At 48.6% G+C, this 17,168-nt stretch overlaps 1 protein-coding gene across 4 annotated transcripts in view; it reads right to left on the bottom strand.

Moving 5' to 3' along the window:
- The window catches only part of MICU1 (mitochondrial calcium uptake 1), an 87,763-nt gene that overhangs the window by 57,692 nt on the left and 12,903 nt on the right, over window positions 1-17,168 (bottom strand). For all 4 annotated transcript variants that reach the window (XM_082765124.1, XM_082765125.1, XM_082765123.1 and 1 more), the window contains exons 4-5: window positions 17,002-17,163; window positions 4,869-5,052 (exon numbers count right to left, since the gene is read on the bottom strand). In XM_082765124.1, coding sequence (XP_082621250.1) covers window positions 4,869-5,052; window positions 17,002-17,162 — 345 coding nt within the window. In that variant the 5' untranslated portion in view covers window position 17,163. The remainder of the gene's footprint in view (window positions 1-4,868; window positions 5,053-17,001; window positions 17,164-17,168) is intronic.

Here is a 17,168-nt window from a genome sequence, read left to right as displayed (position 1 = left end):
AACGTAACCAGCATGAGATGTGCACAGTTCCACCCCAGACACCTAAACTAGGAGCCTCCACTAGTCTGTGAAGGTTTTGCCCCATTGCAACAAGGCTGGGGGCAGCAGCAACACAAATAATGCTGAAAGGGTCAAAAATCCCTATCCTCAGCCCTTGAGGTACCACGAAAGTTGGCATTAGGGCTCCCAGTGTCACAGGATTACACTGCGAGCCTTCCCTGGTGGTGAGTTTTGTTTCTCCTCTGCCACCAAGAAGAGTCAAATGAAAAAACCCTGAAGATGCTTCCAAGTATAACATAAAAAAGCACTAACATCAAATTGGTTAATCTAAAGCGTCTCAGTGCTCCTAACCAAATTCGCTGTGTCAAACGGTCTGGTTCATGACTAATATATGAATTGAAAGAAAAAAAAAAGCCATCAAGAGATGAGAAAGTACTTCCCCTTCAAGCTGGGCCTTGGAAAAAATAACTTGGAGCCACAGCTGGTTGCTCAGTCATCAAGCCTCTTCTGTCCTCTTTCCTATCACCTTGGCAAAACTCTGTAAAAGTGTTCGTTAGCCAGTCTTCTCCATGCTAATTTGCCACTTGCTACCTCTGCCAGCAGTGATCTTGCACCTAGAACTATTTTCCCCAAAACATAGGACTAGAATTAATCAAAGAGAACAAAGCTGTTGTAATCAAAACCACGACCTAGGCGGGAAAAAGGTACCATGCCCTACACTTCATCATGTGTTAGAGCAGACGACTTCTCTTATTAGTTGTTTCTGCATTATTACATGCCCTGTTTAACAGTCCATCTTGTTCTTGAAGCTTTCAGTACTCCTGGCCAAGAGCCACAAAATAAAACAACAAAAAAAACCCTACACAACAATCAGCTGGAAGAGACCAGGCAAGATCAAGGGTGCTGCCAAGGCATCTGTAAATAATTTACTCCTTTGGTCCTGTTTCAGCCTTGTCCTTTAACTTGAACAACTCCTCCACCCTGATGTTTATCATGGAGAAAACACCCTCTCTCATTTTTCATATTTCTAGGACGAAATGAGGCTTCTAATCCCTCCAGGGGGAACACAGAGCCTTCCTCCCACCACGCAGTACAGCTCCGCTCCCCGGCAGCTTGTGGCTGGGGGACGAGTCAAAGGTCCCACCTGCACCTGTAGAGGCACTGATACGGCTTTGACATCATCTCACACTCCTCCTAACATCTCTGTAGCTTTTATTTCATAATGAAGCCCATCAGGACCACATAAATACCCTTGCATCAACCCCTATGCCAGCTCCCTCTTTCCTCTCTTCTTCTTTTTTCACACTTTTTTGTTATCTCTTCCTCCTGTTCCCAGCCTTTGCACCTACAAACCTAATCCCATTTTTATTGCCTCAGTCCACAAGGTCCTCTAAGATATGGGGACTGAGCAAAGACCACTTGTTTTATCGCTAATTACCAGACAGCACCTATCAGCCAGAGGCAGTAAATGACACCATGAACCTTCCCAGCTCCTTCCAAAAGCTTTTTGCTTAAATCCCCACCTGACGGGCGCTACCTCCGTACACCAAAGGGATCTTTAGACTTGAGCTCCCAGGCCTGCCTCTGACTTTCCCGTAACATGACCTGACCTTGCTAGGAGCAAAACTACACCTGACTTGATCAGCCCAAACGCAGAGAAGTGCTCCTGCCTCACAGCAGGACACCCAAAGCCAACGGCAGAGCCAGCAGCAGACATGGCAGCACACGGCTGGCAGCTCCCTCCATCCACGCCGCCCTTTCCATGCAGCCTGCTCTCCTGTTTGCCTGGGACCATACATTACTCCTGATTTCCCAAGCCTGAGGAATAATTTCCTGCAAGGCACAACCAAGTGCTTTCATTTAGCACCTGGGTTGCACCACTTTTGCTCAACAACTCGGCTCTCGCACCAGAAACGTTACCCTTGGGACTGCTGGCAGCAAAAGCACACTGCATTTCATCCCACTTGACTTGGCATCCACAACTGATCTCTGCTCTGCCTCTGTTTCAAGATCTTGCTGCGACGCTGTTTGACAGCCTGTCAGGTGCTGCTCTCGGTTTTTGTCCCTCTCCCAGTAAAGGTACCAAGCCCAACCGTTTTCCCTTCCTGGGCCAGCAAGGTCTCTGCCAATTCTCTCACCCCAGCCGCAGGGAACACAGGCAGCACGAGGTGGCTCCCAAAAGCAATAACGAAGCAGCAGCTTGAGTAATTCAGTCTGGAAGAAAGAAGTCAGATCTAAACCACCTGTTCTAGCAGGCTGCTCTCATCACAACTGAAATCACACTTTCCCAAACTTCCCAGGGAGATGAGCAAACACAGCAATCCGGCCTCCTTTTGCCCACAGCTGAACTCACAATTACCTCATTTCTGCTAACATCATCTTCCTAACTGGCAGAAATTAGCAACCACCCCACGACCTAGCCCCTGACTTCAGCACCCAGCTGAACACAAGGGCAGCTCGTGAAAGGGATGGCTGGGGCTCGCCGAGTGCTAACAGCTCGCCTGTTTCAGACCCAGTGCTAAGCACCCCCCCATTTGGAAGGTTTTTAAGCTAATTCTAACCAACCTTGATAAAACCATCCTGGGCAGCCCTCCTCCACAGCCCTCTTGCCTTCAAGAGGCTCCAAGACACTTCCCTGACCAAGCAATCACTTGTTTTATTATTATTGTTATTATTATTATGGCATTTCTTACAGAGCACGTGCTGGGGAAGGAAGATGAGCAAGGAACCCCTTTTGCCACACAAAGCTGATGCCACTGTTGTGTGGCACTGCTGCAGTCGTGTTGCTGCTAAGCTTTGTGTTAAGAGGAAAAAAATCCCATGCAGACATGAAAAATAAAGCTCTAATTAGCATCTCGGTTCACAGCCAGAGCAGCAGCTCCCTGACTGTACAAGAGAACGGGATCTCGGGCTGTCCTATACAAGGTCCTATACAAGCATGGGTCACAGCACGTGCCCCGGCCTCATCCATGCACCGCCCAGCACCAGCTCCTGCAGACAGCCAGTGATTTGTATTTCGGCTTCCTCTTGGCTGAATCACTGCCCAAAATAGCAACGTCACATCTAATTTATTGCCTCACCGCCGATCAACTGCATTAAAAGCAACACTAGGATAACAAACAAGCGTTAAAATTAAGCTTAATTGGAAGTATTTGTCCTCAAGGAAAACCCCACGCTGTTTTCAGCTAGTAACAGGGAGATCTGGAAGGGGTTTTGCTGTGTCTTTTTCCTTTTTTTGGTAACAGAGAAGAGTCGGGAATTCCCTCGGTGCCACGCATGAACGGCAGGGGAAGCAGCACGCCCTTCTGAGTCAGGAGCCAGGGCACACCTTGCTCTGCAGCAGAGCAGAGAGCAAACATACCTCCTGGGCTGAGTCACCAGGGCAGCTGCTGATTAAACACCACCCGCAACGGATCTGCTCAAACCCAGAGCTCAGCACCTGGCAGGCCAGCGCTCACATCCTGCCTTAAATGAAGCAGAAGCAAGACCAGCACCTGGTTCAGAACAGGCACATTTGGCCTTAGGGCTGGAGAGAGACGGGCTTCTGTTTGAAAAAGATGGGGAGATTTGTTTTCATCTGTGTTCTTCCCGTGGAAACTGCTGCTCCCAAGTCATGCAAGGACTAGAAGGGACCCTCCACGCCTGGCTCGTGTCTTATTTGGGAAGCACAGCCACATTCCTCCCCGCCTAGTATGGGAAGGAAAGAGCTGGTCAGTGTAGGCACGTCTCCTAACGACTGGAGTTAGAGTCCTTGCTTGCAAACAAATGTTCCCTGGCTTCCCCAGCAACAGCATCCAGCCATGTAGGACGAATCAATCATTATGCTCACTCTATTAACAAGTGCTCTTTCTGAAAAATGGAAGCGTGCAGGAAGGCGGATCGTATCTTTGCTCCTTGCAGCCTGCCTCCATCCATTGACGCTGAAAAAAAAACACAACAGGCTACTTCTGGCAAGAGTCAAAGTTTTGCTGAAGCCGTCAGACTGCCTGACACCCCTTTGCCAAGGAAATTATGAGAAGCTGAGAACTCACATTCCCTGGACGACTCTGAATTCTTAGTGTAGCAACTTGCAACATAACTTCACTGAGTTGCCACCAGAATGTCCCAACAGGGAAAGTTCGTAGCCCCAGACAATGAAACTTGTGTGATCTAAGAACAGGATATGATTCAGCAACTTCAAACAAAACAGTTACTTTTTATGCAAAGCTGTTAAGCCACCCTACAACAATCCACAATTTAACACATAATGAGATGCTGCCTCCAGGATACGGTCTTAAAAACAATCATCAGGAGCAAACCATACAGAAAAAGAACTGGGAAGAGCACACACTCCCTGTTTTCCTCTCTGGCACTGCAGAGATACTAAATCAAGCACAGCCCAATAAAACCAACGTCCAGACAGGTTTAAAAAAATAAAACACTGTGGCCTGCCAACTCTGTTACAGGACTCTCCATCAGGCTGAATTGTACATCTTGTAATAAGGGATAACAGACAGCACCAAACGAGTCGTCGGGCACTGCTGAAGTGCCCAAAGCTCTCGGGATCACCCAAGAGTGAACACAGGTCACAAGTTGATGGTACGACTCCTTACTCAGGCTTCTCTCCTCCTGAAAACATGCCTGATCAGAAAGTTAACTGGGCATGTATTTCAACAACAGAGAAGGTTTGCCCCAAAGAAGCTCAAGGTACCATGCCAAGAAAGCAGGTTCCCAAAATACCAAGGTCCCTCAGAAAATAAAGACAGGTACAGACCACAAGCCAGGCTCAACACATGCTGTACCAAACACGAGTAACATGTTGTGCACGTTTTCTCCCTTCGCTCCCTGCAGAGCAGCAGCTGCAGGTGGAGCACCACCAAGCCCCGCACCTTGCGGTCCCTGAAGCCCGAACGTTTCTTCTTCTTCCCCTCTGCCTGAGCCTCCTCGCTGCCCGAGGTGACGGCCTTTCCACCCTCATCGCCGCTGCTCTCCTCCTCCTCAGGGTGCTTCGCCTTCTCGCTCGGCTCCGTCCTCGTGTCGTGTTTCACAGAGGATGAGTCTTCGGCATAGGCTCTGTGACAAGCAAAGAGAAAACAGTGGTTTAGGAAGCTGAGAGGGGTGATAAAGCTACAGAAACCTGCCCGGCTCTCCCTGAATGAAACCTGTTACAGTTCAGCGTGGATGACTGCAGAGAAAAAGAAAAAAAAAGCAATCTTCCTGGATTATTGAGTGCATTTCCCCACTCGGATCAGATTTCCCCCATGCACACTGAAAACCAGCCTAATAGCCACAGCAAGTTTTCTCTGTCCAAGAAAGTTTGAGCAATTCCCTCTACTGTACCCTCTCCCAAAAACTACACAGATTGAGATTGGGAAGGGGATTCAGTACTCCCTCCAGCTTTCAATTCCACTTTTCCCCAAAAAAGACCTATACAAAAATGACAGAGAAGCGTTCCACCACGGCACTGCAGGGTTCAAACACAACAGGCTCTTTGTTTCAGCAATTTTTGGGGAATTTCTAACAGGTGGCAGGCTGTTTTATTTCCTTATCTCCCTCTTCCATCAGGGACTTCTCTAAATCCCAATGCTTCAGGATTTGCAGCACCAAAACTGAGGTTACTTATCCCCCGCCTGGGCACGTGGCTCAGCGGGCAGAGCAAAGGACCCCTTGCTGCTGTTCAGATACAAAAACCTTCAGCAACCACCCATAGCCTAAGACAAAACTTGAAGTTGCTCGCAACTTGCAGAATAACCAGCTAGCAGGGGGGTGGTTGAATTAAAAGCACCATCAACCCGTCAGCCAAACAACGCCACAGCTTTCCTGCGTCTTATTGTAAGGCAGTTTCTGAGCAGACAGAGCTCAGACATCACCAGCAGAGAATTTATCATCTCCAAGGATATGCTAACATGTCACAAAGCTAACTGACAAATTATTTCGCTTGCTAAAGGCCTCTGACAGCTCAGGCAATCATCCTGGCTTGCCTCTGACTTCAGCTAAGGTGCCTTCACTTCTGCATTCCTGGTGATTTATTTTGGGCCCGTCACAGCGTACAGGGCTCCCGCTGCTCAGCAGCCTTCCGGAGAGGGCTGATGCTTTGTTCTCCTGTGTTGTATTTACAACACAAAGTCAACATGGGACTTTATTCAGGAAAACTGCCTTCAGAGAAAGCCAGAAGCTAAGCCAGCTCCTTCAGTTAACCTACGCATCACCACGACAAACAGGACTCGCTCCTCCCCAGCACCTGGCAATTCACCCCCAGCTCACGACTGCAGGATTAACTGCTAAGGGCCAAAACAACCAAATACCAAACCACCTCCCTTTTTTCAGAGACAGGATCCAAGCCTGTGCTCTCTGTGAGCACCCTGAAGTAAAGAAATTAACGCCCCAGAAGAGCCAGGCAGCTGATCCATCACTTGGAGCACGAAGTCCACGCTGGCACTTCTCCTGAAGCCTTCCCTGGGAGTTTAATCAGCACTGGCACATCCTCGCCGAGCTGTGGTTTGGGCTGAGGGCAGTTTGCTCGAGGAAGCTGCTGCCAGCAGAGGCTAACACAGCAGCACTGACAAGGAAAGCCCTTCTCTACGGGAGGCACCAGTCACGAGGAGGCCCACAAAAAAAGGTCCTGGGGACAGAAAAGCAGTAGAAAAGGTGGCTTGGCTACACAACCACACTGCCCGGGATCAAACACGCTGGAGTCTTGGTGAAGATCTGCTCCTGCAGTGCTTGACTGACAGTCAGCAAACCAGGGCAGGGACAGATCAAACTTCAAAACCAAACATTTCCAGCAAATCCTCCGCATTCCTTCAGTTCATCATGCTGTCAAACCCGTTGGCTGCTGTGGCGCAGACGCAGGCTTTGTGGATACAATTGGCTTTTTTCACCCCCTTTAGTTTATCCAGGTAATTAACTCTCCTCTGCAGATGGAACACCTTCCCACCACACAAGCAAAACGAGAGATGAGAATAAAAGCAGAATTCAGAGCCTACTTCACAAGCAAGGCTTTAAGCTGGATGTTATTCCTCACCTCCAGGCCCAACTCCAAACTCCTCGCTGAATTAACCGCGGCAGGATCTGCTCTGCACGTACAACTACGTGTTTCACATCTGCACAATCACCCTCTGTTTAAGTTCTTGGCTTCCATCACCAAGGGAAAGCTTTCCACGTCCCTTTGCAGGGAGAAGGGTTTTCCAGCCCTGTTCCCTCCCCGAGGCTGGTGTGCCTGCTGCTATAGCTTCTAGGCAAAAGGGAGAGGAAAACAGTAAGGACTCGCTTCACTGCATGCCAAGGTAAGCTGCCAGCCTCTCGCCATGAAGAACACCTGCCCTGGATCCGAGCTGCCATGCCTCAAACCTTCTGGTCTCCTCAGGTTTTTCCTCCATACTGATCTGCGTTGAAGGCAGAGAGTATTTCCCACCTACTTCCAACTCTCGTCTTTTAATCCTTGCAGAAAGCCAACAACGGAGCCTAGGACTGCACTGATCCTTGCCAAAGAAAGCCACTTACCCCCCACAGCTGGCTGCTCAGCGCTCGCTTCTCACTTTGCTAACTGGTCTTTGAGAGAGCCAAACACGTGCAACCGTAGGACACGCATCCACGAAGCATCCTGGGACTCATACCATGGACTGCCTAAATAGCCTACGATTTTACTCATTAAAGAAGTCACAATCCGTCACATTAAGGTATTTTCCTTTGAGAGAGAAGCAGAACAGTGTGCTAAAATAACAAAGCTTTGTGCCAGAGATCACAGTGCTTAGTTATTCTAATCCTGAAGGCAGCAGCAAGTATTTAACTACCAGATGCTATTTATTCTGAGAAGGAAACAGGGAATTATCAAGGACTTGGGCATCCAGGAGTCGTCTAACACCTTGCATCGAACGAGAAGCAGGAGAGAGGAATTCTGACAGCTGTGTTCTTCAGTAGACTGGAGCTGCAATGCTCCGTGCATGTAAACACCTCTTCTGGAGACATCCCAGGGAGGTTTAAAGCCATGTAAAGCTTCAGGCTTTCATACTGAAATGCAAGAGAGAGCAAATTTGGTCTGGTCTGGAGATAAGATGCACAATTACGCATCCTCCAAGGATGGGGAGGATGAACAAGGAGTTCCATCTCATCCTCAGCCCGACCACAATCAGTGATTAGTCAGACATTAACCTAAAATGAAGATCCGCAGCCCAGTTTTTCAGGGCTTTGCCCCTTGCATCCGTCCTTCCTTAACTCTCGCAGAACTTGGCCCTGAAATAAGTTCGCACAGAGAGTTCGTGGCCAGGGCTGTAAGGAAAGCACACCCAAATTAAGGCAGATTCCAGAAACTAAGACAAAAACTTAGATGGAGGAGACAGCTGTGGTTACTAGCCACAGCCCAAAGCGGGTCCAAGAACAAAAGGAAACAGCAGCATAAACTGTGAGATGTGCACGGCCTTCCTTCCACCCAGCCAGCAGCACAAACGCCCTGTAGAAAACTCTGAAGGTGCCTTCAAGGAAAAGCTGCACCAGCCAGAACAAAAACAGAGCAGGGCTGGTTCAGGGTCCAGAACATGCTGTGAGGAAAGCTGACCTAAGGAGGTCAGCGTGCTGTGAGAAAGCTGGAGGAGAGGAAGCTGAGATAAGCACAACAGACATACACCAGCTGCTGCAGGACTTCGCTTGGACTGGTGAGGACACGATGTGAAGCTGATTTGCTTCGGGACACAAGGGAGGAGACTTGGACCCAAGGGGAAGAGGGAGAAGCCTGTGTACACACACACAGAGACTGATTAATGTGAGGACAGGGAGGCACTGAAATCAGCTGCTGGGGAGGATTTATTCCATCACAGCTCTCTCCATCACCTAACTGCTAAAAATAGGTGAGGCAGCTGCCTGCCAGGAGCAGGCAGGAGGCACCCAGCCCTGCCTTGGCAGCAGGCTGGCTGATTCCTCACTCTCCCTCCCACTGCCCCCCACCGCAGCCCAGTTTAGGCACTGGTACCAGCACGCAGACACAGGAAGACAGGACAGGACACGAGGACACCTCTGCTCTGAGCCCCTTGGAGTGGACTGCTCTGAAGAAAGCAAACCTGAACCATTTTAGGTCGGTCTTCCCAGCTAACTCGGCTCACACAGGACAACATTGCTCCTTAGAGAGCTCTTCCTGCCGACCTGCAGAATTCCCCTCGTGTTTGCTCCTGGGCACGCAGATGGTGCAACGTGGTCCAGCAAGGCAAGACAATTCTGCAAGGCTGCAAGGCTGGCAGCGACAGCAAGCAGCACGAGCTGGGGCGACCATGAGGGCTCAGTACGATCAGAGCTGGCATCCCATTCTCCATCCCTGGCCTTCCCTAAAGACAGCAAGCTCGTCACCCTTCGGCCACCAGCCTTCGCGTTCAAGAAAAATAATACCTTAGGTGGGAAGGTAAGGGAGGACAACTCCAGTTCTGCCAAGTTTTCCAGGTGCCTTCATAACCACAAAGCAGTACACTCGAGGCTTGCACAAACCTGGCTTTTAGAGCTCAGACTGAGCCAGATGAAGAGACAAGTGAGACTTGGAATGACAACCGCCAGCTGCTGAGATGGGTTTGTTGGATATTCAAAGCTTGTACGCAAGGGTGAGAGGATGCCAAGACTACGAAGAGATACAAGTGAAAAAACAAAACTTCAGTTCATGAAAAAGCAGCCCCCGTAGAAACAGGGAAACAAAAGACACAGGAAGGCTGTGCTCCACAGGAACTCCAAGCTAGACACCGTGCAGGACTGGTAAGGGCCACAAAAACCCAAGCAGGAAGCAAGGACCAGCAGAGTACGGGCCTTTTATTGCCAGAGTTAGCAAAAGCAACAAGGAATGCGTAATGAATCGAGATGGTTTGCTGGGTTATTGGAAGTAACAGAGCTATACAAACAAAGGAAGTGTTCACTCGGAAATATCATGGCTTATATTCTGTACATCCTCATCTCCAGAGAGATCCCAGAGGCTCTCTCCACTTCACTATATTGCACAGCAACACTACGGACACGTATTTGTCTACCTCATCACTTTGAGTCACTGCTAAAGTCTTTTGCAAAAATATGAAGCTCAGTTTTAATAAAAGTTGGCTGCCAGCTCCTGCCCGGCTGTTGTTGGCGTTCAGTCATCCTCTCCTCTTTCCAGGTATTAATAACACCAAGTTAACAGGGCTGCTGGTGTAACGACAGGCCTGATAGACTTTGTAATTAAAGGAGGGCAAAGAAGAATTTAGTGACAAGGGCATCCAGAAAATAAGCCTTATGCTAAACAACGACATTAATAAATGTCATTTCTGGATGAGATTACCACTGCTCTTGATAATCACAGTAACATTCATGCCGTAAATGCAAGTTCCCATATGGTATTCTTCTTGCTACCAAGTGATACTGTGATTAATAAAGCAGAGCAACAAAAACCAACATGACACAGCCAAACAATTACAAACTGGGAATCCAAATACAAGCGTTTGATCATCAATGAGTGGCTGAGCTTCTCCCAAACCCTGACAAGGCCAAATTCCTGGCCGTATGCCACCTTTTATTAACGACCTAGAGGATAAAGTCCCAATATTAAACATTGCTCCTGTACAGCACCAGTGCAGCCCCTCCTAGGTCACTGATCAGCCTCCTCAGCATCTTTTTTTTTTTTTTTTTTTTTTAAATCTTACCCAATCAAAAGCCACAAATTAAATATTTATCAGGGCAGAAATAACAAATATTTAGCTTTTTTTTTCTCTCCCAGAGTCAGAGAGCTTACTTCTCACGGGCTACCAAAATGCAGATGAAGTAAACTCATCATAGCTCCCTGACAGCAGAGTTTCTCTGCAGACAGACAAGTCAGGTTGCTATAACGATGGAAAAACGTCAACACAAGCTGATTAAACTCAAGCACGTTATTTTCCATCAAGCTTAATGAGCCTGCATTACTAATTAAGCATCATGAAGAAGTTTTAAGCGAGACTGACCCCACAGCACCTGGTTGGCAGTACAGAATATGAATTCTCATCAGCTCCTGGTTCTGCTGTGCCAACGTCTGGTACAGCCCCAAGGAGCAAGAAGAGGAGCAAATCCGTGGGGAATAACAGGAAAAACGCTTCAAGAATCTGGACGGTGACAGTTAACTGCAAGATGGAGCTATTTAAACGCAGGGAATCTTGCTTTGGGTACCTAAAGGAGTGTGAAATCTTTCACTGACTTACTGGAAAAGGGGCGAGGGCCACGAGATCCCCTGCTGGGGATGACAAGACCCCTTCAGGTTGCTTCATTCTCTTGCTCTTGGCTGAAAGCAGACAGCCTGGGAAGACCACAGGAGGTTAGCACATCTAGAAGGCCAGGCCTGGCACCCCTTTTTGCTCCCCAGCTCGTGACACCTTCAGTTGCATCCTGCAGGCAGTTCGGCCGCACACTCCCTGGACCAAAGTCGCAGCGACTTCAACTGCAATGCAAGGAGGGAGCAATTCCCACCACGTCTCTGTTAATAACAATTCAACTCCTCTGCTGCTGCACAAATCTTTGCAGAGCACTTCATAGCATTACTCCCTTCCCAGGCAGCACCTCTCGCAAAGCCCTGACCGCTGGAGCAGGCTGGAGGCAGAGGGGCCGTGTCACATCAGACGCAGCCTCCTCGGCCTCACCAGCCTTTTGCTCCCTTCAGCTGGCCCCAAGAGCAGCACCACGCCATCCCATACGTGGTCCAGTCGCCAAATAAAGAGCTTATAGCTTTCACCAGCAAGTCTCAGCCACAGCCAACTGCAGGAGACTGCTGAAGCTGTAGAAGTTTGCCAGAGTAAAAGATAAATAAATAACAAACCCCAAGGTTAGCCTGACTTTTCTTCTAAAGCCTCCGTTCCCGAGCGATGTGCCCAGCCCCAGCTTTTCTTGCTGCCTCCCCCCGGTGAACAGGCGTTTCCAGGTCTCCAGTCTAAAGGGGGGGAGGCAGCAGGTGGGGCCGTGGCCACCAAAGGGCACCCAGATTGCTTAAAAAAAGATTTCAAAGCGCGATTTCGGGTGGCATGAAAGACCTTGGGCTCCAACAGTGCCCGTCATGTTATGAGACAGGATTCAAAGTGAGGTCCTGTAGGAGAAGCGAAGTCCCAAGGCAGTTCGGGGAGAAGCTTCTTGCACTGCCAGCAGGCTTCTCTGCACAAAGCCCAGAGCTGTTTCGCGATGCAAGCTTTAAATAAGCTGCTGTGAACGTGCTCACGCCCTGATCCAACTCCCCGGCTGCGTGCTCAGGACAATACCTGTGCTCCAAGCTTCGTGGTTCAGCCGAGGTCACTCCCCGTGGAGCAGTTCAGATGTTTTCCTAATTGACTCCAGCTCTGACTTTGGCTCATTCCCCAGCATCAGATTCTTTCCTTTCCCGAGATACTCATGGGTAAAAATAATACGAAGCCAAGAGCCACCAGGAAGGACACAGTGCTCTTTCAACACACCACTCATAGATCAATGTGGCTTCCAGCCTGAGAGGAAAATCCTCAGCACAGCAGTCCCAAGGATAGTCCCTTCATTCTGCCACCTCTCACAATGAGAATTAAAAAATGGAGCAGAGCTCAAAATATAAATAGCCTAAAGTGGGTATTATCTGTTCCCCCCCCGATCTTCTCTCCTGCACCATGTCAAGTAGCACCTGATCCAGCTATAAACCAGGTCTCTCTCCTCTCGATGATGAGTTGTGGTATCCTTTGTTTTGCTAGAACAATAAAAGTCAGTCTCAGCTGGCGTAACTTATTTCCAGCAATTCTGCCATTAAAAATGTATTCTAAGCAAATTATTCTGAAGTCCCCACAACTCTGCTGGAAAAAAAGCAATGCATTCTTAAACAGTTTGCTAAGGGCTGATCTAAGCTTCAAAATTAATTGCAGAAGTATCAAGAAAAAACCCACGCGAGGAAGACAAAAAGCTGTGAAGGTCAGCAAAGCAAGGAAGAGGAATGGGTGTCCCCTACACAGCAACTTCCAGGAATCAACTGGAGAACTGATATGGGATAACTCAAGGAGAACAGGGCAGAGGAAGAAGGGAGGAAGGAATGGCGAGGATGAAATGAATTCTCAACCTATTTCAGCCAGCACCAAAACAGCTCAACTTGCCAACAAGGAGCGGAACCTGAAAAACAAGAGCTTACAGCAGCGTGAGGATGTACCTTCACAGCTGGGAGGCAGGTAGCTCGCACTTGGTGGCTTCAACTTATGCACAGGATGAGGGAAAGAACTAGAAGAGCAGCAAATAAAACCAGGGGGATGCGTTAAACAAACACTCTGGTAAGCAAAGGATCTCACTGCTGAAGTTCCAGGGCAACGCAGGTGCCTTACCCTCACCACCAATTCGTTTGGAGAAGGAGAAGAAAGCAAGCATAGCTAAATACTTCCAGTCAATGAGGAACGGCACTGGTAACGCTGCTTGCAGAGATCCCTCTGCATCCCCAGAAGGTGCCTTCGCTCGTTCCTGTCGCTCAATGGCAGGTTGATCAGTGACAAGCTTCCAACACCGAAATCCCAACTTAAGCACTTGCAGATGCCCATTAATTCAGTCAGCATGGCTCATGAGAGGAAGATCTGTGGCCATTTAAAAACATGCCAAATGGGTATTTGGACCTTGAAATAGAAGATACAAGTTGTACAAGAGCACCACTAATATCCTCTTACAAACACCGAGCATGCCACAAACTGTAAGGCTCAGTAGCTCCCATACATTAATGCCTTCCTCAGATCAGCCACTGACTGCACCAAGATTTATTCCCATTAATTCAGTTCATTATGCTAATGCCCAGATGCTTAATTGCTTCTGTTGCCAATTGGCAATCCTTTGGGTCTAAGTTATTGCTTAGAAAGGGTAAACTTCATTAGTCTTCCAAGCGTAGTTATTTGCACTGCTGGGTTATGCTTCACCACGGCCGAGCCGAGCAGCACTGGCCGCTCGTGTTGATATTTAGGTGAGATGTTTACCACGGAAAGCAGCTGCAAGAGCTCCTGGAGGACAGCAAGCCCCACGCCTGCAGCAGACAGCTACGCAGAAAGCTACACGCTGCGTGCCTGGGCTGACACAGATCAAACATGAAGATCCCACCAAGCCAGGGGGACACAGAAGAAGTCTCTGTCTCACGTCCCGCAGCTGCTGGGGTTTATGTCTGTCTTTTCCACCCTTCACTTCTCCCTGTGTGGGCCTGCTTATCCCACCATTTGCTTCTGATGATGCTCCAAGCATATCCTGCGTGATTAATCTGACATACACAGGTTTCAGGCTGCACGTGATTGTCGTAAGAACCACCTGAAGGGTCCCATCTGTCTTCATAGCACGGCAAGTTCAGGTACAGGCACCGCCTTATTAATCCCTTTTTGCAAGGTTCCTCACCACCAGAAGTACAAGAAATGTTTTGAAGCAGGAAGCTGTGGCTTCTTTCAGTACTGATCAGTCGCAGCGCCGCTTCCCACAGGTCAGTAGGGCAGTGTTAGGGCACTGACACGCTGCTCCACGCAGAGCAGCAAAAAGAACAAGTCACAGAGCATCTTTCCTGTATTACTGCTCTCCTCTACTACTGCATTACCTCCTAATTACCTAGTCCAAGAAGCATAAGATTCTCAGATGCTTCTTGATTTAGCCTATGTCTAATGCTTTAGCTCAGAAAAATAATAAAGGAAAGCCAAAAGAGGGAAGCATCCCACAAAAGTGTCATCGTAAAGAAAATTCCCTGATAGCCTGCAGAGGAGCATCACTTACTACCTTCCTCTCTCAAAGGGCAAGGAAGCACCCAGCTCCATTAAGGGACCAGCCCAGGCTATGCAGAGTATTAGCAAGCACATGCTCCCTATTAGTGTCACCTACCATCAGAGGGACGTTACTTCTTTGTGATGCTAAGAGAGCCAGGCTTAGGAAATGCCTGGGGAAGCCCTCGGGAGGCAAGCTGTGCTGCAGAGAGGTTTCACAACAAAAGCAGAGTTGCTTAACTACCTGAAGGAAAACCAAGGTCACCTCTGTCTAGCAGACTAACTGCACCAACCCACCAGGTTACACAAAGATCCTCCCTAACCTGCCCCTCTGTTACACACCAATTCAGCACTTAATAAATCATAATCCTTCGTTAATGTAACCATGGGCAAGCAAACAGATGGATGCGTGTTTTGCTCTGTAGTTTATAAATAACATTTTCACTGACATTTGGCTTATTTAATCCCTGTGCCCCAGCTAGATGTATTATGTATTTGCCTTTTATAACTAATTCATTATACTTACCCCTTACTGTAATATCCCAGGATATCATTATAAGTGCTTTGTATTCACCTGTACTTATTCTTAATCTCTAGTGATCGCCTGATTTATATCGTGGAAGAAAGAAAACAGAGATTATCATCTCCCACTTATTTAAAGTGTTAAAATGCTTATTTGAAAGTCTGGTGAGAAGTCCTACGGGTGCCAGTAGGAAGTATTTTCTATAACAAGCATCAGTTTTGTTCTTCCTTATTTAACAGCTGTGTGTCGAGTAATTAAATGAATACCGTGTGCCTGGACGTACTTCTGTTTTACAATTACAGGCATTGTGGGTTTACTTGATAGCTCAAAGAAGATCTTCAAAGTCCATACAGATCTGCTCAGTGGTTTACAAATTTATAATAAAAAAAAAAAAAAAAAAAAAGAGCAAAGAAAGGAAAAAAACTCAGAGTAAGTCGCTGCAGACTGATCAGGACTCGGGAGATCACAGACCACGCCACTGCAAAGATGCTGCCTGTCTGCTTGATCTGATTTTATTGGCGCTCTCACCTGTGCAAGGTTGCGCCTGGTCACAGCTCCCAGGGCCCAGAGGAGCAGCCTGGAGCTAAGAACACTCCTGCAGGGAGTACAAAAAGCAGGGGTGAAGCTGCTGCAGGAGGGAGATGCCACCTCAGTGTCTTTGGAAGAGCTTGAGGTAGGATGTTACGCCCGACCTACATGATGATCACACAGAGGATGCTTCAAGCAGAAAACCTGCTCGATTCCCTGCCTGCAAAGGGCGTTATCTTGGCCATCACCACAGAGGCATTCAGCCTCCATGCTGCGCGGCTGCGCATTCAGGTCCTGCAGATAAGGATGCGCGAGGTAACTGTGGATTACCTGTAAAATGTAGCATAAGCTGATGCTGCTGGATCGCAGCATTCTTCTTGATCCAAGCAGCTCTTAAAAGGCAACATCACTGTTGAAAACTCTAAGAACGGCCAGAACAATTAACAATTAGCATCTTCTTCCCATTACATTAGAACTAGAGCCTTCTGGCCAAAGAGGCTTGCAGAGAGCCAACAAACCACCTAATACTGGAATAAAACGAGGTGGGTTTTCAGCAGTGACTTCACTTGCAGGCTCTAATTACAGCCAAGAACTCAAGTGGCATGACTGGTGCTACGCTGCTTTCATGTTTCCAGACAGGTGAAGAGTCCTTGATTTACTTGAGATGTGGCACAGGCCCAGGGTTCAGCGAGGGGCATCGCAGGCAGGCACAGAGCTCACCGTTCTCCTTGCAGCTATGAAACCAAGCAGTAGGCACACCCAGACTGTCCCCTTATAAACCACAAGTCTTGCTTAGAGCTACCTTACCAGTGAAGGATGGGCCATCCCCTTCGGCTCCCCCTTGCTGTTTTATTTGTGAAGCAGCCAGCAGAATATAAAGAAAAGCAGTGTAGCATCCCCTGGCCCAGCACACCGCCCTTCGCAGCCCTGCCAGAAGTTGAAAGCACTGCGTTGTCACCCAGCTTGGCTGAGGCAACTAATTTGTTTGCACAGCACCACAGACCCAGGCAGCATCACCAGGCAGCAGACCCCACCAAGGGCAAACAGCCTGCATGGGAGACTGCTACAGAAGGAAACTCTGCAGCCCTGAGCTTTGTTTTATCTCTGACTCAGAAGAGCAAGAAGCTCTGCAGAGGGTCACCAGCAGCACATCCTGTTCCTTCCATGCAGCAGACGCAGAACCAGCAGCAACACTTCACAAAGTCTCCTGCAGATCTGAAGCCTGCCTGCAGGCACTTACCACAGGACCTAGAGCTGCAGGAAGCCCGAGGCAAGAAAGGAGAGAAATGTTACCTCTGCCAAAGGAGCCTGGCGCTTGCTGTCACCGCCGTTGTCCCTATGAAAGCCGCCACCACGAGCCTCCGCCTGGTCCTGGGGTGTTGTGCTGCCCCGTGGTAACGCCGCGAAACAGCTGCCAGCCCTGCTGCCACAGGAAGAAATCGCAGACGAAACATCCTGTC

This window comes from Aythya marila (genome assembly GCF_965140915.1).
Source record: "Aythya marila genome assembly, chromosome: 7".
NCBI lineage: Eukaryota > Metazoa > Chordata > Aves > Anseriformes > Anatidae > Aythya > Aythya marila.
This window is presented reverse-complemented; position numbering and strand designations above follow the sequence as displayed.